At 45.7% G+C, this 20,805-nt stretch overlaps 1 protein-coding gene and 1 non-coding gene across 7 annotated transcripts in view; both read right to left on the bottom strand.

Annotated features, from left to right (window-relative positions):
- Window positions 1-519: 519 nt before the first annotated feature.
- The window catches only part of col14a1a (collagen, type XIV, alpha 1a), a 369,066-nt gene continuing 348,780 nt past the window's right edge, over window positions 520-20,805 (bottom strand). For 4 of the 6 annotated variants that reach the window (XM_068032559.1, XM_068032558.1, XM_068032557.1 and 1 more), the window contains 5 exons: window positions 11,774-11,840; window positions 9,797-9,985; window positions 6,624-6,701; window positions 3,789-3,944; window positions 520-1,854 (listed from right to left, as the gene is read on the bottom strand). In XM_068032559.1, coding sequence (XP_067888660.1) covers window positions 1,547-1,854; window positions 3,789-3,944; window positions 6,624-6,701; window positions 9,797-9,985; window positions 11,774-11,840 — 798 coding nt within the window. In that variant the 3' untranslated portion in view covers window positions 520-1,546. Of the gene's footprint in view, window positions 2,856-3,788; window positions 3,945-6,623; window positions 6,702-9,796; window positions 9,986-11,773; window positions 11,841-20,805 lie in introns of all 6 variants that reach the window. The other 2 variants (XM_068032562.1, XM_068032561.1) reach the window with 2 other exon arrangements.
- On the bottom strand, window positions 20,130-20,201 carry trnae-uuc (transfer RNA glutamic acid (anticodon UUC)). Its single transcript has one exon. It is a non-coding gene; the product is annotated as a tRNA-Glu (tRNA).

The following is a 20,805-nucleotide window of genomic DNA, read 5'->3' on the forward strand; positions in this document are numbered from 1 at the left end:
TGCTTTACTTTGCCAAATGTATGGTGTCAATGATTTAGGTAGTCATCCAAGGGCCATGGAAGGACAAGTTTAATGTATTACCTAATTTTTCAAAAGGATTTGGTTATGCTTTTAAGGGTATTTTAGTCATGGCCTCTCATTCTAGAATGTGGAGTACATAAATGTGCTGCCTCTCAGTTTACATCTCTGCAGTACCCCTAATATAACTCAAATCTCTCAGGGTGCTTAACAAGATAGATACTATTCAGGGCAGAGAAAGAATTTAGGACAGGAGGCCAAAGTAGTGAACTGTTTTATAGAAAGGGTTTGAAGACACGAAGAGGTGACATGAAATGGAGAACTTATTTTGGTTGAGAATTCCGAATGTTATAGCATCAGGGTTACCAAGGTTCCAGGATTGTCCTGGATTTTCCAGGAATTAAAGAGTAATCTCCTGGACACGGCTGTAACCCAGAAGACAAATCATCTGGTCATTAAAAATGTGGTTTTAAAAAATTTTCTTTGAACATTCTTGTTTATTAAAGTTATGAAAGTATTGGAGGGGGGAAAATAGTTGTTTGATTGGGTGGGGCAGTTGGAGATGGGAGGCCATGTGATGTAAACTCTAGGGATACATCCAGTCAGAGTTGACAACTCAAGGGCATAGAGCCTGCTAGATCCAATCTACTTCATTGTGTTAAGTATTTCAGATTTATATCGTCAGTTAATTGCAGAAAAGTTGAAAGGGTATTTCAGTACTCTGTACAACTCAAAAGCAGAAACAAGGGCAGAGACTCTTTAAAATTGGTACTTCTTTGCTTTTATTGACATTCATTTGAACAACGATCATCTCATCCAAATAAATTACCTGCTAGATTCCATGAAGAGCTAATCGGGTGGAATAGGTACAACATGAAAAACTTGCAAGTCTTCAATAAATGGCTTCACTTGGTAACAAGTGAAGATTCCCATTCATAAATGTACGACTCCTGCATTGCTGTGGAAGCTTTGTTTTGGTAACTGTACCACAATTGGCCTATAGACAGAACCGCATTCCAGTAGTTTTGAATCAGTTTACCTTTCAGCTACTTGGTGACATTTTCTTGACCAATTTGTTTGCTTTTGTGGAACACAAATGACTGCATCATTCCAATTTGTATTAATTTAATACAAACAGAACGGATACAGAAAGGAAAACAAAGTTTTATGCTTGGTATAACACAGAGAACTGGTATAGTAGTACCCTACTAATCTTCAATAAGATTAGTCATTTGAAATGATCAGTCAAACACTTACTACTGAAACATTTTGACATCATGTGGCAATTTAAAAAAAAATTCAATCATTTAATGGCATAAACACTTCAATTTGGCTACATCATAAATTTTATACCCAATACTCATGCCTGACTTCTCTATCAGGGTAATTGTTCCATTATTAAAAACCCATCTCTGCAGAGGTCCCAATTTTCAATCTACTGAACTGAATCCACAATTTCGATTGGCCTTTTGATAGAGGTAATGAACGTAAAGTACACAAGCTTTTATGCTATATTTACGAGTCTCTTTTACTGGTTCTCCTCCCTTGTGTTTGAAGATGCAGTGCTCCGTTTTGATATGTTCCTCGCGAACCGTCTGATTCCAGGCGACCGAACTTCAACAGCTTCCAATTCTTCTGTCTCCTCCTCATCGTAATGATCGTCCGGTTGGACAGGACGAGGCTCGGGATAGAAGGGCTGGGAGTATGGGTTTGGGTAGGGGTAGGACCCATGATACATGTACGGATCTTGCTCATCGTAAGGGTCATGGGTTTGGTAGGAGTTTGGAGGCAATTGTACTACAGGAATGTCTTGATCGGTTGGATCACTGTATCCAGCTTAACCCACCACCACCAACAGTATCCACAGTTAGCACAGGAGGAGAGGCAGAAGATTAAATATGATTAGGATATTAGAACATTATTTGCAAATTCAAAAAGCTGTTTGGTACTTGATGTACATTTTAAGGGGTAAATTTAAAACACGCACCGATAATAAACATCAGCACAGACTGACAAGACCACCGGAGTTGAGCACACACAGACAGCACAGAGAGAATCCAGCACCAGGATCGCAGGAACACAATGACAAGACGTGGGTCAATTCTTTTTTTTCCTCCCTTAATTTTTTCTTTTTTACATATATAAATGGGTCTTCATTGTTAAAAGGTTCAATACAAATTGATCGGTTTACATTCGCTGGAATGATACAAATTGGTGCAGTCACTGCACTTTTGGTTGGATTACAGAATTTCCCACAGGATGTATTCGGGGAGGAAGTGCAATTTTTTTACCTCCAAAAAACAAACTATCTCTTTCTGCCTCTAAACAATTTGTAAACATTATGCAATGTGACCTAGTCTTGAGATGCACAGGATAATCTCTCTCAGGAAGGTTGATTAGAGAGCAATTAATGATAGAAAGTGTGGCGCCTCTTAAATAAACAAAGCTGCATTTTAAGATTTTTTTCATCATTAGAACAGATGAATAAAATAAAATGGACAATGTTTGAAAGGAATTTGGTTTCATTAAACAGGTAGGTCATTGTTAGATCGATTAGTTCATACAAAATCATTAAACATGGTTAGGGGAATCAATTCAGCCCTTGTTACAAAAATAGTTGCATCTGTAGGAGCTTTGGCTGCTTAGATTAAGTAGAAGGGAAGAAGCTGGCAGTGGTTGTTTGATGGTGGTTAATGCTTCCTTGTGTTTAGCCTGGATGAGGCAAGATGGGACAAAACAGCTGGTCAGAACTCTGCACCTGTCCTAGGTGGCAGAGAATGCTAGAGAAATAAGCTCATACCTCGTTCATAGCTGATAATCATTGTAAACATTTGGACCTTCAAATTATTGCCAGAGCAGATGGGGTTGAGGTGGAAGGGAAGACGAAGACAAACACAAACACACACAACAGTCAGTAAAAAAACAGAATTACAAGCAGAAGCCAAGATTGTGACCTTTAAAATTAATAATTTTTTAAAGAGCAGTCTCAGAGATGCTAATGCACATTGTACTATTTCTTATCGTCCCAGTTCGTATTATCATTACCTCAATCTTGTGTGAAACTCCTATAGTTTTTCCTCGATTTTATATATTACAATCATGTTGTTACACAGAATTACATCGAGTGTACAGCACAAAAACAGGCCATTCGGCGCAACAGGTCCATGCCAGTGTTTATGCTCCACACGAGCCTCCTCCCTCCCACTTCATCTCACCTTATCAGCATATCCTTCTATTCCTTTCTCCCTCAGCTTTCCCCTGAAATGTACACTATTTGCTTCAACTATTCCTTCTGGTAGAAAGTTGCATATAATGTTACTGTAATCAAGGCATAAAGGCTCTTTGTTCTTTGTGCCTGCTGGTAAGTTTTTAATAAAAACCCCAATTTTGTTTCTGGGCTTAGTGCCAATGCAGGCTGAAGGCAGCGAAAGTCTCAGAATATTGCAAAGCTGCGGAGTGTTACACGCAATTCTTACAAGTGCAGCATCCTTTCATTGTTTTAACTACGTCCCTTCCGTAACAGTAGTAGACACACAAGCACAAACTGCTGCAGCTGTATTGCAATACTTCAAACAAACCTGTGACTCCTTAAGTAAGAAGGCAACAGATTGTATCTGAAGCTAAGACCAAAAACAAACTGACATCAACAAAAAAAAAGTGTACACGCACAAGAATACAGCCTCAACGTTTTCTGAATTTCACAAACAAACAGCGACACAGTAAGGAGATTAGCAATAAGGAGGTCATATTCATTCAGTAAAATATCCTACCTCCAATATTGTAGCCAGCGCAGGAAGAGGGATCACAGTATCCAGTTGGGCCAGCTGGTCCTCTTGGGCCGCTGGCTCCTGTACGTCCTGTACTGCCTTGTCGTCCAGGGAGGCCTGGTGCTCCTTGGCTACCCATTCGGCCTTCCCCTGAAGGGCCTGTAATAGATAAATGAATGAATGACTGGATGTGACAGACTGAATAAAGATTTGAAGAATGTTCGTGAACAGTCTCAATATCAGTTATTCCCCCCACCCCCCCACCTCCCTTTCTCTTGTTACCCTCCTCCCAATCCCTCCCCACATTGTATTGATTCTTTGAAATAAAAACAGAAAATGCTGGAAATACATAGCAGTTTCGCAGTATCTGTGGAGAGAGAAACAGAGTTAACAGGCAGAATTTTATGGAGGTGGCAAAGGTCCCACTGCCGGACCCAAAAGCCACAGCTGGCAGCGGGCCCAGGGACGGCACATTGCGGACGGCGGACCATTAAGAGGCCGGGGCGACCATCTAATTAAGGACAGCGGCCCACTCCCAACAGCTGCCGGCCCAATCACTGCTAGCAGTGGCCCTTGCTGAAGCTGCAGCTGCAGGGATAGGGCACCTCAATGGCCAGGCACCTTCGAAGATAGGTAAGTGAGGTTGGGGGTCACCGGAGCCAGGCAGGCAGGCCCCAGCAATAGGAGTTAGGTGGGGTAACTGAGCACTGGTGGCACTGTTGACGCAAGGGCAGCCATTGCCACCAGGGGGCCCCTCCATGGGCCACGGAGAGCCCATAAATGAGGACCCTGCCGGGACCACACCCCACCCCACTCCCCCCGTCCCCAGAACCTGCTGGGAGGCTGTAAGGGTTTCACTGGGCAGTCTCCCCATGTGGTGACAGGCCATTCTGATGCAGGCAAAATGCCTACAGATGTGAGAAGTACTTTTAATTGGTCACTTAAGTGGCTCAATTACCCTCCCAGCAGGCAGCCGATCTGCCAACTTTCCTGCTGCTGGCAAAATGTCATGGTGGCAGGATGGCATTCGGCACACCCCCCCCGGGCCTTCCTGCGCCATTTTGCCGGCCTTCTCACCTCCCAGCTTGTTACCAAAGGGCCAGGAAAATTCCAGCCAATGTTTCAGGTTTGTGACCTTTCATCAGAACTCAGAATATCATCTGATGAAAGGTCATCGAACTGAAACATAAACGCTGCCTCTCTCTCCACAGATGCTGCCAGACCTGCTGAGTATTCGCAGCAGTTTCTGTTTTTATTTCAGATTTCCAGCATCTGCAGTATTTTGCGTTTGTATTTGCTGTAACCGTACCCTAATTTTTCCAAGGATTAAGTTCTTGCAACTGGTTTACCCACCTGCATTTCAACGCACACCTTTGGGATTTTGTCAGATTGAAAGTATAATGTGGAACCTCAATCCACAGTTCTGGACTGACAAGGTTGTGGGTTCAGGTCCCACTCCAGAACCGGACGCTCCACTGCATTACTGAGAGGATGCTGCACTGTAGGAGGTGGCGTATGTCAATTGAGGCGTGAAGCCGCGGTCCCGTCTGTCCACTCGGGTGGATGTAAAAGACCCCAAGACACTATTTCAAAGAACATCAGGAGAGTTCTCCCTGGTGTCCTGGCCAATATTTATCCCGCAACAACATCACTAAAACAGATTATCCAGTCATTATCATGCTGCTGTTTGTGGGATCTTGCTGTGTGCAAATTGGCTGCTGCATTTCCAACATTTCAACAGTGACGACACTTCAAAAAGTACTTTATTGGCTGTAAAGGCACTTTAGAACATCCTGAGGTCATGAACGGCGCTATAGAAATGCATGTCTTTCTTTTCCTTTCTCCTTGCCCCCGACCCACTCGTCCCCAATTCACAAGGGTTTTGGCTTAAGCCCAAAAGCGATTTGGGTTGGACCAGATCATCTCAAGTTTTGCCCAATTTGGAGCTTTCGCTTTCAAATACACCTGTGCCTTTAAAATAAAATGCTGGAGCAGATGTGGAGAGGGTGTCCAAGATGGGGAATTTCAGAAGAACCAGAGGAAATTAGGTGAGCATCACTGATCCCATTTCTCCAGGGTTTCTGCAGCTCTTCCCACCCACCCCCTCCCCCCCCCCCCCCACCCCCAAATTTAATGCAGTGAAGTTGGAGAACCCCCAATAAATATTCATCCTACATGCCACTCTGCTTGTGTGATGTGATGTTGGGACTCTGCTGAAGGTTCTGCCTCATTACAACAGCCACTCTGCGATGGCTGGAGCCACTCCTTGTACTAGAGTGATAGGACAGGTAGTCTATGCTAGTTCTCCGACGTTAAAAAGAAGGAAATGCTTACATTTCTATAGCACCTTTCACAACCTCAGGATGTCCCAAAGCGCTTTACAACCAATGAAGTACTTTTGAAGTGTAGTCACCATTGTGTTGTAGGAAACACAGCAGCCAATTTGTGCACAGTAAGCTCCCACAAACAACAATGTAATAACGACCAGATTATCTGTCCTTTAGCGATGTTGGTTAAGGGATAAATATTGGCCTTAGGAAGAATACCCCTGCTTTTCTCTCAAATAGTGCCATGGGATCTTTTATGTCCACCTGAGAGGACAGACAGCGCCTCGGTTTAATGCTTCATCCGTAAGGTGGTACCTCCAACAGTGCAGCAATCCCTCAGTACTTCACTGGCGCATCCGCCTGGAATTTGTGCTCAAGTCCTGGAGTGGGGCTTGAAACCGCAACCTTCTGGCTCAGAGGCCTGGGTCGAGAATTTCTCACAAAACGTGTAATATACTTGCAAAGCATAAAACCCACAGTTTAATAGTGCAGCATGAAACCAGCGCTTTACCTGGCGCTCCTGATGGTCCTCTCGGTCCCTGTTTGCCAATACCTGGAGCTCCTCGATCTCCTTTGTCACCCGGTAAACCTACAAAAATTCAACAAGTTTAGTAACCTCAGGCCGTTATACATGTAGCACAGGATGCTGCTCACATTTCCAGAGTAATACCAAACCCACAATTGCTTTAACAAAGTGACAACTTTTTGTGAGCATTGATTCATTGATTACATTCTCTTCAATGCTCACCTGAATGTCACACAGGAATATATCAACATAGGAAACAGGAGCAGGAGTAGGCCATTCGGCCCCTCGAGCTAGCTCCGCCATTCAACTAGAGCATGGCTAAGGGCTCCAAGGGTTAAATTATGAGCAACACTTGCTATCACTGGGTTTGTACTCCCTGGGCCATCGAAGGTTAAGGGGTGATTTGATTGCTGTTTTTAGAATTTTGGAAGGAATTGACAGGGTAGATAGGCAGAAACTATTTTCTGCTAGTGGGGAGTCTGGGACAAGGGGACAGATCCTTCAAATCAGAGCCAGGCCATTCAGGAGAGATGTTAAGAAACAATTCTTCAAACACTGACCTCGTAGGCGAGCTTCAAAAAAGGGGCGCCGCACGCACGAGATGTGTGCTGCGGAGGAGCGGTAATATTTAGCATGGTGGATCTTTTAAATGGACGGGGCGGACCGCACAACCCCCACCCTAACCCGCTGCTGTGGAGGCGGCGGGTGCTCCGTCCCCGCCAATGGCGTCCGGCGCCAATGCGCCAGGGCCATTTTTAAACGCCCTTACAAGTAATTTCAATTTTTAGAGTGAAATGCATGTTAGAGTTAAAATAAAAAATGTAATAAAAGATCGAAGCTCCTCTCCCACCACCGCCACCCCCCCCCCCACCCGTGACCAAACATTTATTGCCCTCTCCCCCCCAAAAAACTTACCTTGCGATCCCGACCTTCCCCCCACCCCAAACAAAGTTTATTACCTTTCACCTTCAACCCCTTCCCACCATCCACCGATAGTAGTAGTTTTCCCCGCTCCTCCCCACCTCCTGACCTGAAAATTTACCTGCTCCCCACCTCCACCCACCCCCCCCCCCCAACCAATGTTCCGCCTCGGATTTCCGAACAGAGATCCAAAGGCGCGGGAGTTCCAGCAACCGGCTGGAATATCACAGTGAGATGGCCGTCACGACGAGGTAAGGATTAATTCAGTGATTTAAATAGATTTAAATATTTTAATTACGGCCCCGTCGCCGGGCGGTGAGGAGCTGCCACAAGGCCTCACTGCCGCTGGTAAAATATGGCGGGGCATTCCAGGCATCGAGGCCTGTGGCGGACGTCTCCCGGAGGTATTTTCCAGGGCCCACTCCGCCACAACCCCCAATGTCGGGAGACTGGTACAATCCAGCCTCGGGTGATAGTAGTGTAGAGCTCCCTCACATAAAAAGCAGTAGGCCTCAGCTCAATTGTAAACCTGAGGGATCAATAGATTTCTGTTATCCAAGGGTTTTAAAGGACATGGAGCCAAGGCGAGTGGGTGGAGTCAGGGCACAAATGAGCCATGATCCAATTGAATGGTGGAACAGGCTCGAGGGGCTGAATGGCCTGCTCCTGTTCCTATGTAAGTCAACCTTATAGATTTTGACCTCCTGATACATTATATATTTATTCAAGCTATCCCCATCTGGGCACTTCAGTTTTTTTTGCCACAATTGTCCAAGGTTCTGCAGTCTATTCTAACAGCCACATCAATATGCATTGTGCCTTTAACATTATGAAGTTGCCTCAAGATTGGTGAAATTATTATTTGGGTCGATGTGTTGGGGAAATCATGTCAGGTGATTTTTCCCCCCGACTTATATCTTGTTTATACGAATGTCTTCATTATTTATAATTTAAACTAATCTCCAGCTTGTAACATCCCGTTCTATTTTTCCATAAACAATGGAGAACATTCTCCTCAGCATGGAGAAGGTTAAGAGCAGATTTGATTGAAGTGTTTAAAATCATGAGGGGTTTTGATAGAGTAAGTGAAAAAAATTTTTCCACTGGCAGGAGGGTTGGTAACCAGAGGACACAGATTTAGGTTAACTGGCGAAAGAACCAGAGGGGAGATGAGGAGAATTGCACTGTGAGAATCTGCACTGCAGCAACTTGCCAAGCCTCTTTCGACAGCACCTTCTAAACCCGCGAACTCTACCACCTAGAAGGATAAGGGCCGCAGATGCATGGGAACACCACCACATGCAAATTCCCCTCCAAGTCACACACCATCCTGACTTGCTGTTCCTCCACTGTCGCTGGTTCAAAATCCTTTAACTCCCTTCCTAACAGTACCTACACCACAAGAATTGCAGTGGCTCAAGAAGGCAGCTCACCACCACCTCCTCAAGGGCAATTAGGGATGGGCAATAAAAGTTGGCCTTGCCAGTGATGCTCACGTCCCATGAATGAATAAAAACATTTTTTGTGCAAGTTGCTGTGATCTGGAATGTGCTGCCTGAAAGGTTGGTCGAAGCAGATTCAAAAGTAACTTTCAAAAAGGGAATTGGATAAATACTTGATGAGGAAAGGTTTGCAGGGCTGTGAGGACTATCAATTCGGTGAAAGACGCCCTTTGGTCTGCCTGGAATTTGCTGGTCTTCCAGCACAAAGAGTTGTCCACGACCGAATGTTGCAGACTGGCACATTCCAAGGTCCAGGACTACGTGCTGAGGGACGCACTAAAACTTGGGGCAGCCGCAGCAAAGGCTCAATGGGGAAAGACCACAGTGTAAGGTCCCCCCACCAAGCTGAACTGAGGGGCTGGATCCATGGGAAACCCCTCGAACTGTATTGGGAAAAAAAATTTCATTTGCTGTAAAATGTAAAAATGTTAATGACATGACAAATGAAATGGAAGGGTTGTGAGGCAACTCATGATTGTATTGAAGGAAACTGATCACCTTTGTACTGTTTGTATTTTTTGACTTAGTGCTGTTTGAAACTGGTAATGTATTTTTTACAGATTTTTATGAATAAAGTATATTTTGGAAATTAAAAAAAAAAAATCTGCAGGGCTATGGGGAAAGAGTAGGGGAGTGGGACTATTAGGATAGATCTTTCAAAGAACCAGCACAGATATAGCCAAATGGCCTCCTTCTAAGCTGTATGATTCTATGATGTGACCTTTATATTATTACCTCTTTCTCCTGGTCTGCCGGGATTTCCTGGGCTGCCGGGGAATCCTGGTCGGCCTTCATGTCCTTGCTCTCCTGGTGGACCTGCAGATCCGTCACGGCCAGGATCTCCTGGAGGCCCTGGAGCCGCCCGCACTTGAACGGAGTTGCTGGGAATGTGGTTGAGAATGGAGTTGTATCTTGACAAGTGGCCTAAGGAAATCAGAATTCATGCCACAGACAGGCACACAGAGGTTACATTCGCTTCAAATGCAACACACATAATTTTATGAATGTTTCAAAGCCCACGAGATAGCTTCTACAGTCTGAGTCATTGGTGGAAAAGTAGTATTAAAATCGATATTTTATAACCCCGAATTTTCTGTGACTGGAACCACATATATGGTTGATATAGAAATATATGTAGTTCAGAGACAACTGCTACATAGAATTTACAGCACAGAAACAGACCATTCGGCCCAACTGGTCCGTGCTGGCGTTTATGCTCCACATGAGCCTCCTCCCACCCGACTTCATCTCACCCTATCAGTATAACCGTCTATTCCTTTCTCCCTCATGTGCTTATCTAGCTTCCCTTTAAATACATCTATGTAAGTTTAACATAATCACTCTGCTTTCCAGTTCTACCCCACTAGAAATTAACCCCAGTGCTTTGTTTTTTTCTGGTCTTGTTAACTTTTATTGATTTATGTATCTGTGCCTCTACCCCATAAGACTTATTATTTAAGCAATATGTGGTTTCCTTATTCCTCTTACCAAAACGTACCACCTCACACTTATTTATAAAGTGACCACTGTACACTATCCCTTCTGATGCTCTCCAACCCCTCCACAGCCTCAGACACTGTTGACCACACCTCCTGCTCCAAAGCCTTGCCTCCATTGTCTAGCTCAGTGGGACTGCCCTCATTTGGTTCCTCTCCTACCTGTCCGGTCATAGCCAGAGCACCACCACCTACTCTTCTCTTCCTGCCCCCACACTGTAACCTCTGGAGTCCCCGCCAACGATTTATCCCTGGTGCCCTCCTCTTCCTCATCTACATGCTGCCCCTCGGCGAAATCATCATGGACTCAGTTTCCACATGGATGCTGACGACACCCAACTCTACCTCTTCGCCACCTCTCGACCCCTGTACTGCCTCTGCATCTGTCAGGCTGCTTGTCCGACATCTAGTCAACTCCTCCAGTTAAACGTTGGGAAGACTGAAGCTGGCGACTCCCCGCCCCCACCCCATCCACAAACTCCATTTTGCCACTGATTCTGTCCTCCTCACGGGACAGAGTCTCAGGTTTCCACATGGCAGCAAACCAGAACTATTGTTGCCAACTCTGGTTGGATGGTATTCTTGGAGATCTCATCCCATGATCTCGCGCAGCTCCACCCCTGGCTCCCATCATTGGCCGCTCTACACAGTTCCCCACCTTCCCCCGGCCAATCGGAAAGCAAACCGACTCTCTGTTACTCAACTGGATGAGGCTTGACTCTCAATCAAACAGCCATTTTTCACCAACTCCAATAATTTTATAATTAATAAACGGACGTGTTCAAAGATAATTTTAAAAAGCACGTTTTTTTTTAAACGCTCCTCTGATTTTTCTCCCAAGTTTTGTGTTCAGCAGTGTTCGCGAGATTAATCTTCAATCCCCGGTCATGCCAGCACAATCCTGGAGGAGTTGGTGATCCCCAAATTCAACACCTCCCCTAGCCAGCTCAGCCAATCCTATAACTCACGGTCTAAGGAAGTCACATGACTACATTAAAGGTGCTACATCAACGCAAGTTGTTGTTGTGATTTAAACATGCATCCTGCTGCTCTGGTACAGTTGCCTGATGCACCATTGCCTTGTCTACTTCACTTAATCGCCCTTTGGATTGCTATGGAAGAAATACGCAAAGTGCTAGAACCACAAATAGTACCTTTTCCAATACAAGCACTGGAATTTCCAGGCAAAACAGAAAGTCTCGCAGCAATTACTCACTCTGGATTAGTTGCTCGCACACCTGTCGGGCAATCATACGAACGGCACTTTGGGACTGGGTATCACCCTGCGGAAAGGGAGCAACATCAACAATAAAATGTGCTTTAAATTATACAAAACACACTTAGCAGTAGTGTTAAGCACAATGCAGGGGTTAAAATTAAAACAAAAGATTGCACCCTGCAGTTTCCACTCGGTTGCATAGCTTTATTTGGTGCAATTCCCCCGATATTGGCGTACCCAGCGCAAATGATAGCAGAATTTTAAACGTGAGTTGCACTCAGCACAACACGGGTTTCCGCAATTTTTTTGCATTCGTTTTAAACAAATCATGCTCGAAGCAAGCCCTGCCTAGGGTAGCAGGGATGAACCAGGTAATTACAGGCCAGTGAGTCTAACATCAGTGGAAAAAATTCTGAGGGACAGGATTAATCTTCACTAGGAGAGGCAGGGATTAATCAGGGATAGTCAGCATGGCTTTGTCAGGGAAAGATCGTGTCTAACAAACTTGATTCAATTTTTTGAGCAGGTGACTCGATGTGTAGATGAGGGTAAGGCGGTTGATATAGTCTACATGGACTTCAGTAAGGTTTTTGATAATCTCCTGCATGGGAGATTGGTTAAGAAGTAGTGGTGATTTAGATGTGAATTATAGGAGGTATGATCGGTAATGTTCACAGATGACATGAAAATTGGTGTCATAAATAATGAAGAGGGAAGCCTTAGATTATAGAACGTTGTAGGTGGGCTGGTAAGATGGGCAGAGCAGTGGCAAATGGAATTTAATCCTGAGAAGTGTGAGGTGATGCATTTTGGGAGGTCTAACAAGGCAAGGGAATATACAATGGATGGTAGGACCCTAGGAAGCACAGAGGGTCAGAGGTACCTTGGTGTGCCTGTCCAAAGATCACTGAAGGTAGCAACACAGGTAGATAAGGTTGTTAGGAAGGCATATGGGATACTTGTCGTTATTAGCCGAGGCATAGAATAGAGGCAGGGAGGTTATGATGGAGCTGTAGAAAATGCTAGTTAGGCCACAGCTGGAGTACTGTGTACAGTTCTGGGCACCACACTATAGGAAGGATGTGATTGCACTGGAGAGGGTGCAGAGGAGATTCACCAGGATGTTGCCTGGGCTGAAGCATTTCAGCTATGAAGAGAGACTGGCTAGGCTAGGGTTGTTTTCTTTAGAGGAGGTACCTGAATGAGGTATACAAAATTATGAGGGGCATTGATAGGATAGATAGGAAGAAACTTTTTCCGTGAGCGGAGTTATAACTAAGGGGCATAGATTTAAGGTAAGGGGCAGAAGGTTTAGAGGGGATTTGAGGAAAATGTTTTCACCCAGAGGGTGGTTGGAATCTGGAACGCACAGCCTGAAGAGGTGGTAGAGGCAGGAACCCTCAAAACATTTAAGTATTTAGATGAGGATTTGAAACGCCATAGCATACAAGGCTACGGGCCAAGTGCTGGAAAATGGGATTAGAATAGATAGGTGCTTGATGGCCGGCACAGACATGATGGGCCGAAGGGCCTGTTTCTGTGCTGTATAACTCTATGACTCTATGCCTACAAACCTAACCTCGCCCCCACCCCAGGGTAAATTAATCACCATTGGCAGTTTCTGCTATTTGTGTTCATTTGCATGTCTTCGAAGAAGCTCTTATGATTAAGCTAGTTGCAAGTTGGTTGCAAGGACACTAACAGGTTTTGAAAGATTTTGAATGACTTTCTAAAAAATTTACTAAGGAATTGCCTACTGTACCCTAACCTAACTAGAAAATAGTTTTTTTTTAGAAGTCGTTTTCAGCAATTTAAAATCGAGTTGCTGGTGGTGGATTGACACGATGATTAAAAAGGTTTATTTTTTGTGATAAACCCATTTTCAGCTGCAATGATCAAACTTTACCAAGTTTTACCACTCTTAAATATATCATGGAATATTTTTGAAAGCAAAACTTCTAAAAAAAAAAGTCATGTTCTAAAATGCTGCCCAATTGAGCAGGTTCATAGTGAATTTTGCATTTGGCGAAAGGCAAATGAGTTTTTAAAATAGGCGCAATTTGTGTTGAAATTGCTGATTGCACCCAAAGAAAAAACTCTATCCCTGCAAGTTCAATTTGGAGCTTTGGGGAACCTTGTTACAATCTATTAAAACACTAAGTTTTAATAAACTTTTTGCTCGAGAGGCATTTCCCTCCTCTCCATGTACAGACCTCCAGTCTGATCTGACCCTGTTTAATTGCCTTCACGTGTACAATATCTGCAGTGCCCTTTCTAGTTAGAATGCAAAACTATTGGGTGCAATATAATGTAATGAAGCTGCAGAGGAATGGAAAAATGCAATGTTGTTAAGTCCCTCAACACAGTGCAACTTTATCACTTCCATAAAAATGTATCTTTTCCAATTCCCAAAGCTAGAGGAATCAGTTAATGCCAAGTACAGTCGACCTTCTTTATAAACCTTCTTTCAGGAGCCACACAAAAGGCATGTAAACAGCATGAATCTGACTGCAGCTCACCACCACCTTCTCAAGGGCAATTAGGGATGGGCGATAAATGCTGGCCTAGCCAGCGACGCCCACATCTCAAGGATGAATTTTTAAAAAGCATGGCTTTCCAATAAATGCTTTAACAGCATTTCTTGTAGAAATCATTTCTCTTGTCATCAACAGTTCGAGACCAATCTACCGTCTAGTTTTTTTCTGGTAGTGTGCGGACGATTTGTTTAAGCGCGTGGGCCCTTTAAATTTTTTTGCGAGGCCGCTCATGCATGGTAACTTAAAGGGGCCAACATGTGCATGACCTATGCAGAAACTTTCGGCTGCTGTGCTACTTAGAGGGAACATTGTTTAAGACTTCTTATCCCTATAACCTCCTCCAGCTCTGTAACCCTCTGAGATCCCTGCACTCTCCCAATTGTGGCCTCTTACGTATCTCCCACTTCCTTTGGTCCACCATCGATGGCTGCGGCTTCAGCTGCTGAGGCCCTAAGCTCCAGAATTCTGTCCCTCATGTCTCTCTCTCTCTTCCTTCAGTTGGTAGCACTCTTTCCTCTGAATCATGAGGATCCAAGTTCAAGTCATACTCAGGGCTTGAGCACAAAATTCTAGGCTGACATTCCCATTGCAGTACTGAGGGCGTGCTGTGCTGTATCAGTGTTAACTTTTGTTTCATGACGCTCCTGCAGTGCCTTGAAACATTTCATTTCATTAAAGGCACTATATAAATGCAAATTATAGTTAGTCTAATCTTCTTCTTCTTTGGCCTCCTTGTCTTGAGAGACAATGGGTAGCGCCTGGAGTCGGTCAGTGGTTTGTGGAGCAGCGCCTGGAGTGGCTATAAAGGCCAATACTAGTGACAGACTCTTCCACAGGTGCTGCAGATAAAATTGGTTGTCGAGGCTGTTACACAGTTGGCTCTCTCCTTGCGCTTGTCTTTTTTCCTGCCAACTGCTAAGTCTCTTCGACTCACCACACTTTAGCCCCGCCTTTATGGTTGCCCGCCAGTTCTGGCGATCGCTGGCAACTGACTCCCACGACTTGTGATCAATGTCACAGGACTTTATGTCGCGTTTGCAGACGTGTTTAAAGCGGAGACATGGGCGGCCGGTAGGTCTGATATCAGTGGCGAGCTCGCTGTACAATGTGTCCTTGAGGATCCTGCCAGCTTCCATGCGGCTCACATGGCCAAGCCATCTCAAGCGCCGCTGACTCAGTAGTGTGTATAAGCTGGGGATGTTGGCCGCCTCGAGGACTACTGTGTTGGAGATACGGTCCTGCCACCTGATGCCAAGGATTCTCCAGAGGTTGCGAAGATGGAATGAATTGAGACGTCGCTCTTGGCTGACATACGTTGTCCAGGCCTCGCTGCCATAGAGCAAGGTACTGAGGACACAGGCTTGATACACTCGGACTTTTGTGTTCCGTGTCAGTGCGCCATTTTCCCACACTCTCTTGGCCAGTCTGGACATAGCAGTGGAAGCCTTTCCCATGCGCTTGTTGATTTCTGCATCGAGAGACAGGTTACTGGTGATAGTTGAGCCTAGGTAGGTGAACTCTTGAACCACTTCCAGAGCGTGGTCGCCAATATTGATGGATGGAGCATTTCTGACGTCCTGCCCCATGATGTTCGTTTTCTTGAGGCTGATGGTTAGGCCAAATTCGTTGCAGGCAGCTGCAAACCTGTCAATGAGACTCTGCAGACACTCTTCAGTGTGAGATGTTAAAGCAGCATCGTCAGCAAAGAGGAGTTCCCTGATGAGGACTTTCTGTACTTTGGTCTTCGCTGTTAGGCGGGCAAGGTTGAACAACCTGCCCCCTGATCTTGTGTGGAGGAAAATTACTTCTTCAGAAGACTTGAACGCGTGTGAGAGCAGCAGGGAGAAGAAGATCCCAAACAGTGTAGGTGCGAGGTCACAGCTCTGTTTCACGCCACTCAGGGTAGGAAAAGGGTCTGATGAGGCACCGCTATGCTGAATTGTGCCTTTCATATTAGTCTACTATGGATACCATAACTTTGATTCTTGTATCACTGCAATTGAACAACGTTTCCCTATGTATCCCCATGAGTAGAAACCGTTCAGATTCGTTCACTTAATCCAGCAATGCATCTCTTGTGGCTTTATTCATGGCCACCTCATTTCAGTCACATGCTTAAATGCACATTTGAAGAAAAAGCGCCAGATGCTCAAAAAAGACTAAAATATTGTCATGGGGACTTATTAGAATCCTCGCGCCAAGCCACCCTCCCCATATTACGTGGGCAGAGGCGGGACATTCGGCGCAGTGCGAGACATTTTGACAGCTGTGCAGTAGGTGCTGGGGCCCTATTTAAAACGCCCCAGCACCTGCTTCCTGACAGCTGTCAGAAATACTTACCTGACTGCTGAAGACTGGGGCTGCTGTCAATCTGGCAGCAAAGCAGAAAGTGCTGCAGAAACCCAACAGGTCAGGCAGCATCTGTGGAGAGAGAAGCAGAGTTAACTTGTCCAAGTTCACAGACCTGAAAGTTAACTCTGCTTCTCTCTCCACAGATGCTGCCTGACCTGCTGAGTTACCCCAGCACTTTCCACTTTATTGCCACATACTTACCCTGCTGTGTCCCAGTGTCCTGTGAAGTTGTGATCCTCTTCTCCCACTCAAGCATAACATTCCTTCTTGTAGGCGTGCCGCACCTGGGTGAATAATCTTAATTTTGCACATTCCAGGACGTGAGACTTAAATACACCATAAAAGGTATTACAGAGGTTTCCAGAGAACACACTGACACAAATGGGAATGCACGGGTGTCACAGCAATGTAAATACATCTTTCACTAAATGTTCCTCACCAACATGTGTGTCCTTTTCTCTGTGTGAATGATGTGTGCCAGCATGTAGCGCCAATGTCACATCCCTTTGCACCGTTGGCCCTTCAGGAGAGCCAACATATGCAATAACATCATTGCCATGCCACCATTACTGAGGAGCGTCTCCACAGATGCAGTGACATTGACATTGACTCAGTCAGCTGCTGCCTCTAATGGTTTACACATGGATGCTGCAGATGTGGACTGGTGCACAGCAGGTGAGCGAGGGTGATGTGTGGCTTGCAGAGCTCATGTCAGTTCCCATGGAGCAGACAGCCTTTGTCTGATAAGCCACTTCCCTACATCTCTAGCTCACTGCTAGTCCTGCGTGCAGAACCTGGGTGCCATCTGCCCTCCCATGCGCCTTTCCTGTTGTAGGTCCTCATAGTCCGAGCAGGAATCCTGTTGATGTCTCTCCTCATCATGCCAGGCCTGGCCCCTATTGGGTGTTTAGTTGTGCAGAACAGCAAAGAAAGGAGCTGGCCTTTTTGGCCTGTAATACAGGGCATCACCCTATCCATACTGACATTGGAGGCGCTCTTTCAGCATGCCGATCTCCTGCTCAATGGTGGCTCGTGTAGCTCAGTGGCTGGCGTTGTGTCTCTCCTCTGCAGCAGTGGTGGGGTCTCTCACTGGTGTCGGGAGCCACGTCTGCGAAGGATAGCCCTATCTCCAAGAAGCCACCTCTCCATCTGAGACAGTTCAGTGAACAGTGGTGGCAGCTGAGACTGGCAAAAGACCCAGGTGTCATGGCAGCTGCCTGAGAAGTGGTCATACATTCGCTGCAAGCAGCCGCGGTGTTCACATACCAGCTTCACCTAGTTTGAGAGGGCTCCTTTAATGGTGATGTCTGCAGGTGGTAGCCTGGCAGTACCAGGCAGAACCTACGGTTCTCTGGCAGTGGTGCTAGAACCAATGGCCCTTTGGGCCTGGCTCTGAGAGTCTGTCCTGAAGCAGACATCCTCACTGGCCCTCCGATGCAGGGCATTGGTGACCTCCCTGATGCAGCCGTGCACTGCTGACTGTGTGACCCCACAAAGGTCTCTGGTGGGCCCCTGAAAGGCTGCAGAGGCATCAGGCTTGAGAACCGCTGCCACTACGAAGAACAAAGGCATGGGATGTCCACTGGAGCCCATGGGCTGCAGGTCATCCTTAAGCAGGGCACAAAGACGTGTCACCACCCTCTCTATATGCGCAATCTCCTCTGACACTGCTGCTCTGACATCCGATGGCATTTCATATGGGGCCTGTAGATGCACAGCAACCGTAACGACGGGCTCCACTTGGGAGCTGCTGCTCACGACCGAGGGCCTCTACATGGATCGCACCTGCCTGCTGGTATTGCCTCTGGCGCATACGGATCCTCACGTGCAGAGGATCACACAATGTAGGATGAGCCATACCTATTTCCATGTGATAAATAAAGTTGAACCCTGCATGTATTTGAAGGTTCCTAACAGGGCATGGATTGGTGTTGACAGGTACATCAGCTGCTTTCCTGGATCAACTATATGGCGTGCCATGGCATTGCCCATCTTGGCAACACTCAGAGTGGCACAGCATGACCACATCAAGATCCTATCAGCTGAATCGATTGCCCTCACCATCCATAAAACCTTAATGCTCCTGCCCTTTCTGGCACCCTCCCCACAGACAGGGTGCCTAGTGTGCCATTGCCCCCTCATAAACACAGAGTGTATACTGTTAATGGAGGGATGGTACATGGTATCTCCCTTCATGCCAGCACAGTTTTCCCTCCAGTAATCCCAGACCCCCTCCCTCCCAGAATGCAGAGTTAGACACCTGTGTATCCCCACCTCCCTCCTCCTTTTAACAATGCAGAGTGAGGACCCGCCGGCTTTTCAGATCGTGAATGGGACGGCACATGACGGCCGCCCATTCAACGAAAAATGCGGCAGTGTTGGTGGAGAGGCGGCAGGCTGCATAATCAGCATCGGTAAGTAATCATTATATATGCTAATTGTGGTTCTGCCGCCATGCGGCCGATGGACCGCATCGAGGTCCCGCCGCCGCCGGTAAAATGTGGCGGGCCCGTCTCGACGTCACGGGTCGAGGCAGGCCTCTCCCCACAGCATTTTACCAGCCCCCGCGCCGTGACCCGCAGCGTCGAGAGGCTGGTAAAATTCAGGCCAGAGTTTCTTTGGATCTGAGACTAGTGTTTTAAACTTAAATAAAGGCAATTACAAAGGTATGAAGACAGAGTTAACTAAAGTGGACTGGGAAAATAAGTTAAAAGGGAAGACATAGAAAAGCAGTGGCAGACATTTAAGGAGATATTTCATAACTCTGGACAAAAATACATTTAATTGAGAACGAAAGACTTTATGAGAAGGAGGCACGATCTAGGGCTAACTAAGAAAGTTAAAGATGGTATCAAATTGAAAGAAAAGGCGTAAAATGCTGTAAAGATTAGGAGTAGGCCAGAAGTTTAGGAAAATTTTAGAAACCAGCAGAGGATGACTAAAAAAAGGGAGAAATTAGAGTATGAGAATAAATTAACAAGCAATATTAAAGGTCAGTAAAAGCTTCGACAAATACAAAAAAAGGAAGAGAGTAGCTAAAGTAAGAATTGGTCCCTTAGAGAATGAGACTGAGGAATTAACAATGGGAAACAAAGAAATGGCAGAGACTTTGGACAAGTATTTCTTTTTAGAGAGATACAGCACTGAAACAGGCCCTTTAGTCCACCAAGTCTGTGCTGACCATCAACCACCCATTTATACTAATCCTACATTATTCCCAAATTCCCTACCACATCCCCACCTTCCCTCAATTCTCCTACCTACGCTAGGGGCAATTTACAATGGCCCATACCTACCAACCTGTAAGTCTTTGGCTGTGGGAGGAAACCGGAGCACCCGGCGGAAACCCACACAGTCACAGGGAGAACTTGCAAACTCCGCACAGGCAGTACCCAGAATTGAACCCGGGTCACTGGAGCTGTGAGGCTAACCACTGTGCCACTGTGCCACCCCTAGAAACTGCCTTCCCTGGCCAGGAATCGAAGCCGGGCCACAGCGATGAAAGCGCCAAATCCTAACCACTAGACCACCAGGGAGGCTACATGGCTCCTCCTTTGTATCAGTCTTCACAGTAGTTACACAAAAAGCATCCCAAGAATAGCAGAAGATCAAGAGGCAAAAGGGAGGGAGGGACTTAAAACAATCACTATCACTAGAGAAAAAGTTCTAGGAAAACTAATGGAACTAAAGGCTAACAAGTCCCCTGGACCTGATGGCCTGCATTCTAGGGTCTTAAAAGAAGCGGCTGCAGAAATAGTGGATGCATTGGTTGTAATCTTCCAAAGTTCCCTAGATTCTGAAAACCGACAAATGTAACACCTCTATTCAAGCAAAGAGGGAGACAGAAAGCGGGAAACTACAGACCAGTTAGCCTAACGTCTGTCATTGGGAAATTGCTGGAATCCGTTATTGAGGAAGTAGTAGCAGGACAGTTAGAAAATCATAATACAATCAGGCAGAGTCAACATGGTTTTATTAAAGGGAAATCGTGTTTGACGAATATATTAGAGTTCTTTGAGGACGTATCAAGCAGGGTGGATAAAGGGGAACCAGTAGATGTAGTGTATTTAGATTTCCAAAAGGCATTCGATGAGGTGCCACATAAAAGGTTACTACACAAGATAAGAGCTCATGGTGTTA

The sequence above is a fragment of the Heterodontus francisci genome, chromosome 5 (assembly GCF_036365525.1).
Source record: "Heterodontus francisci isolate sHetFra1 chromosome 5, sHetFra1.hap1, whole genome shotgun sequence".
NCBI lineage: Eukaryota > Metazoa > Chordata > Chondrichthyes > Heterodontiformes > Heterodontidae > Heterodontus > Heterodontus francisci.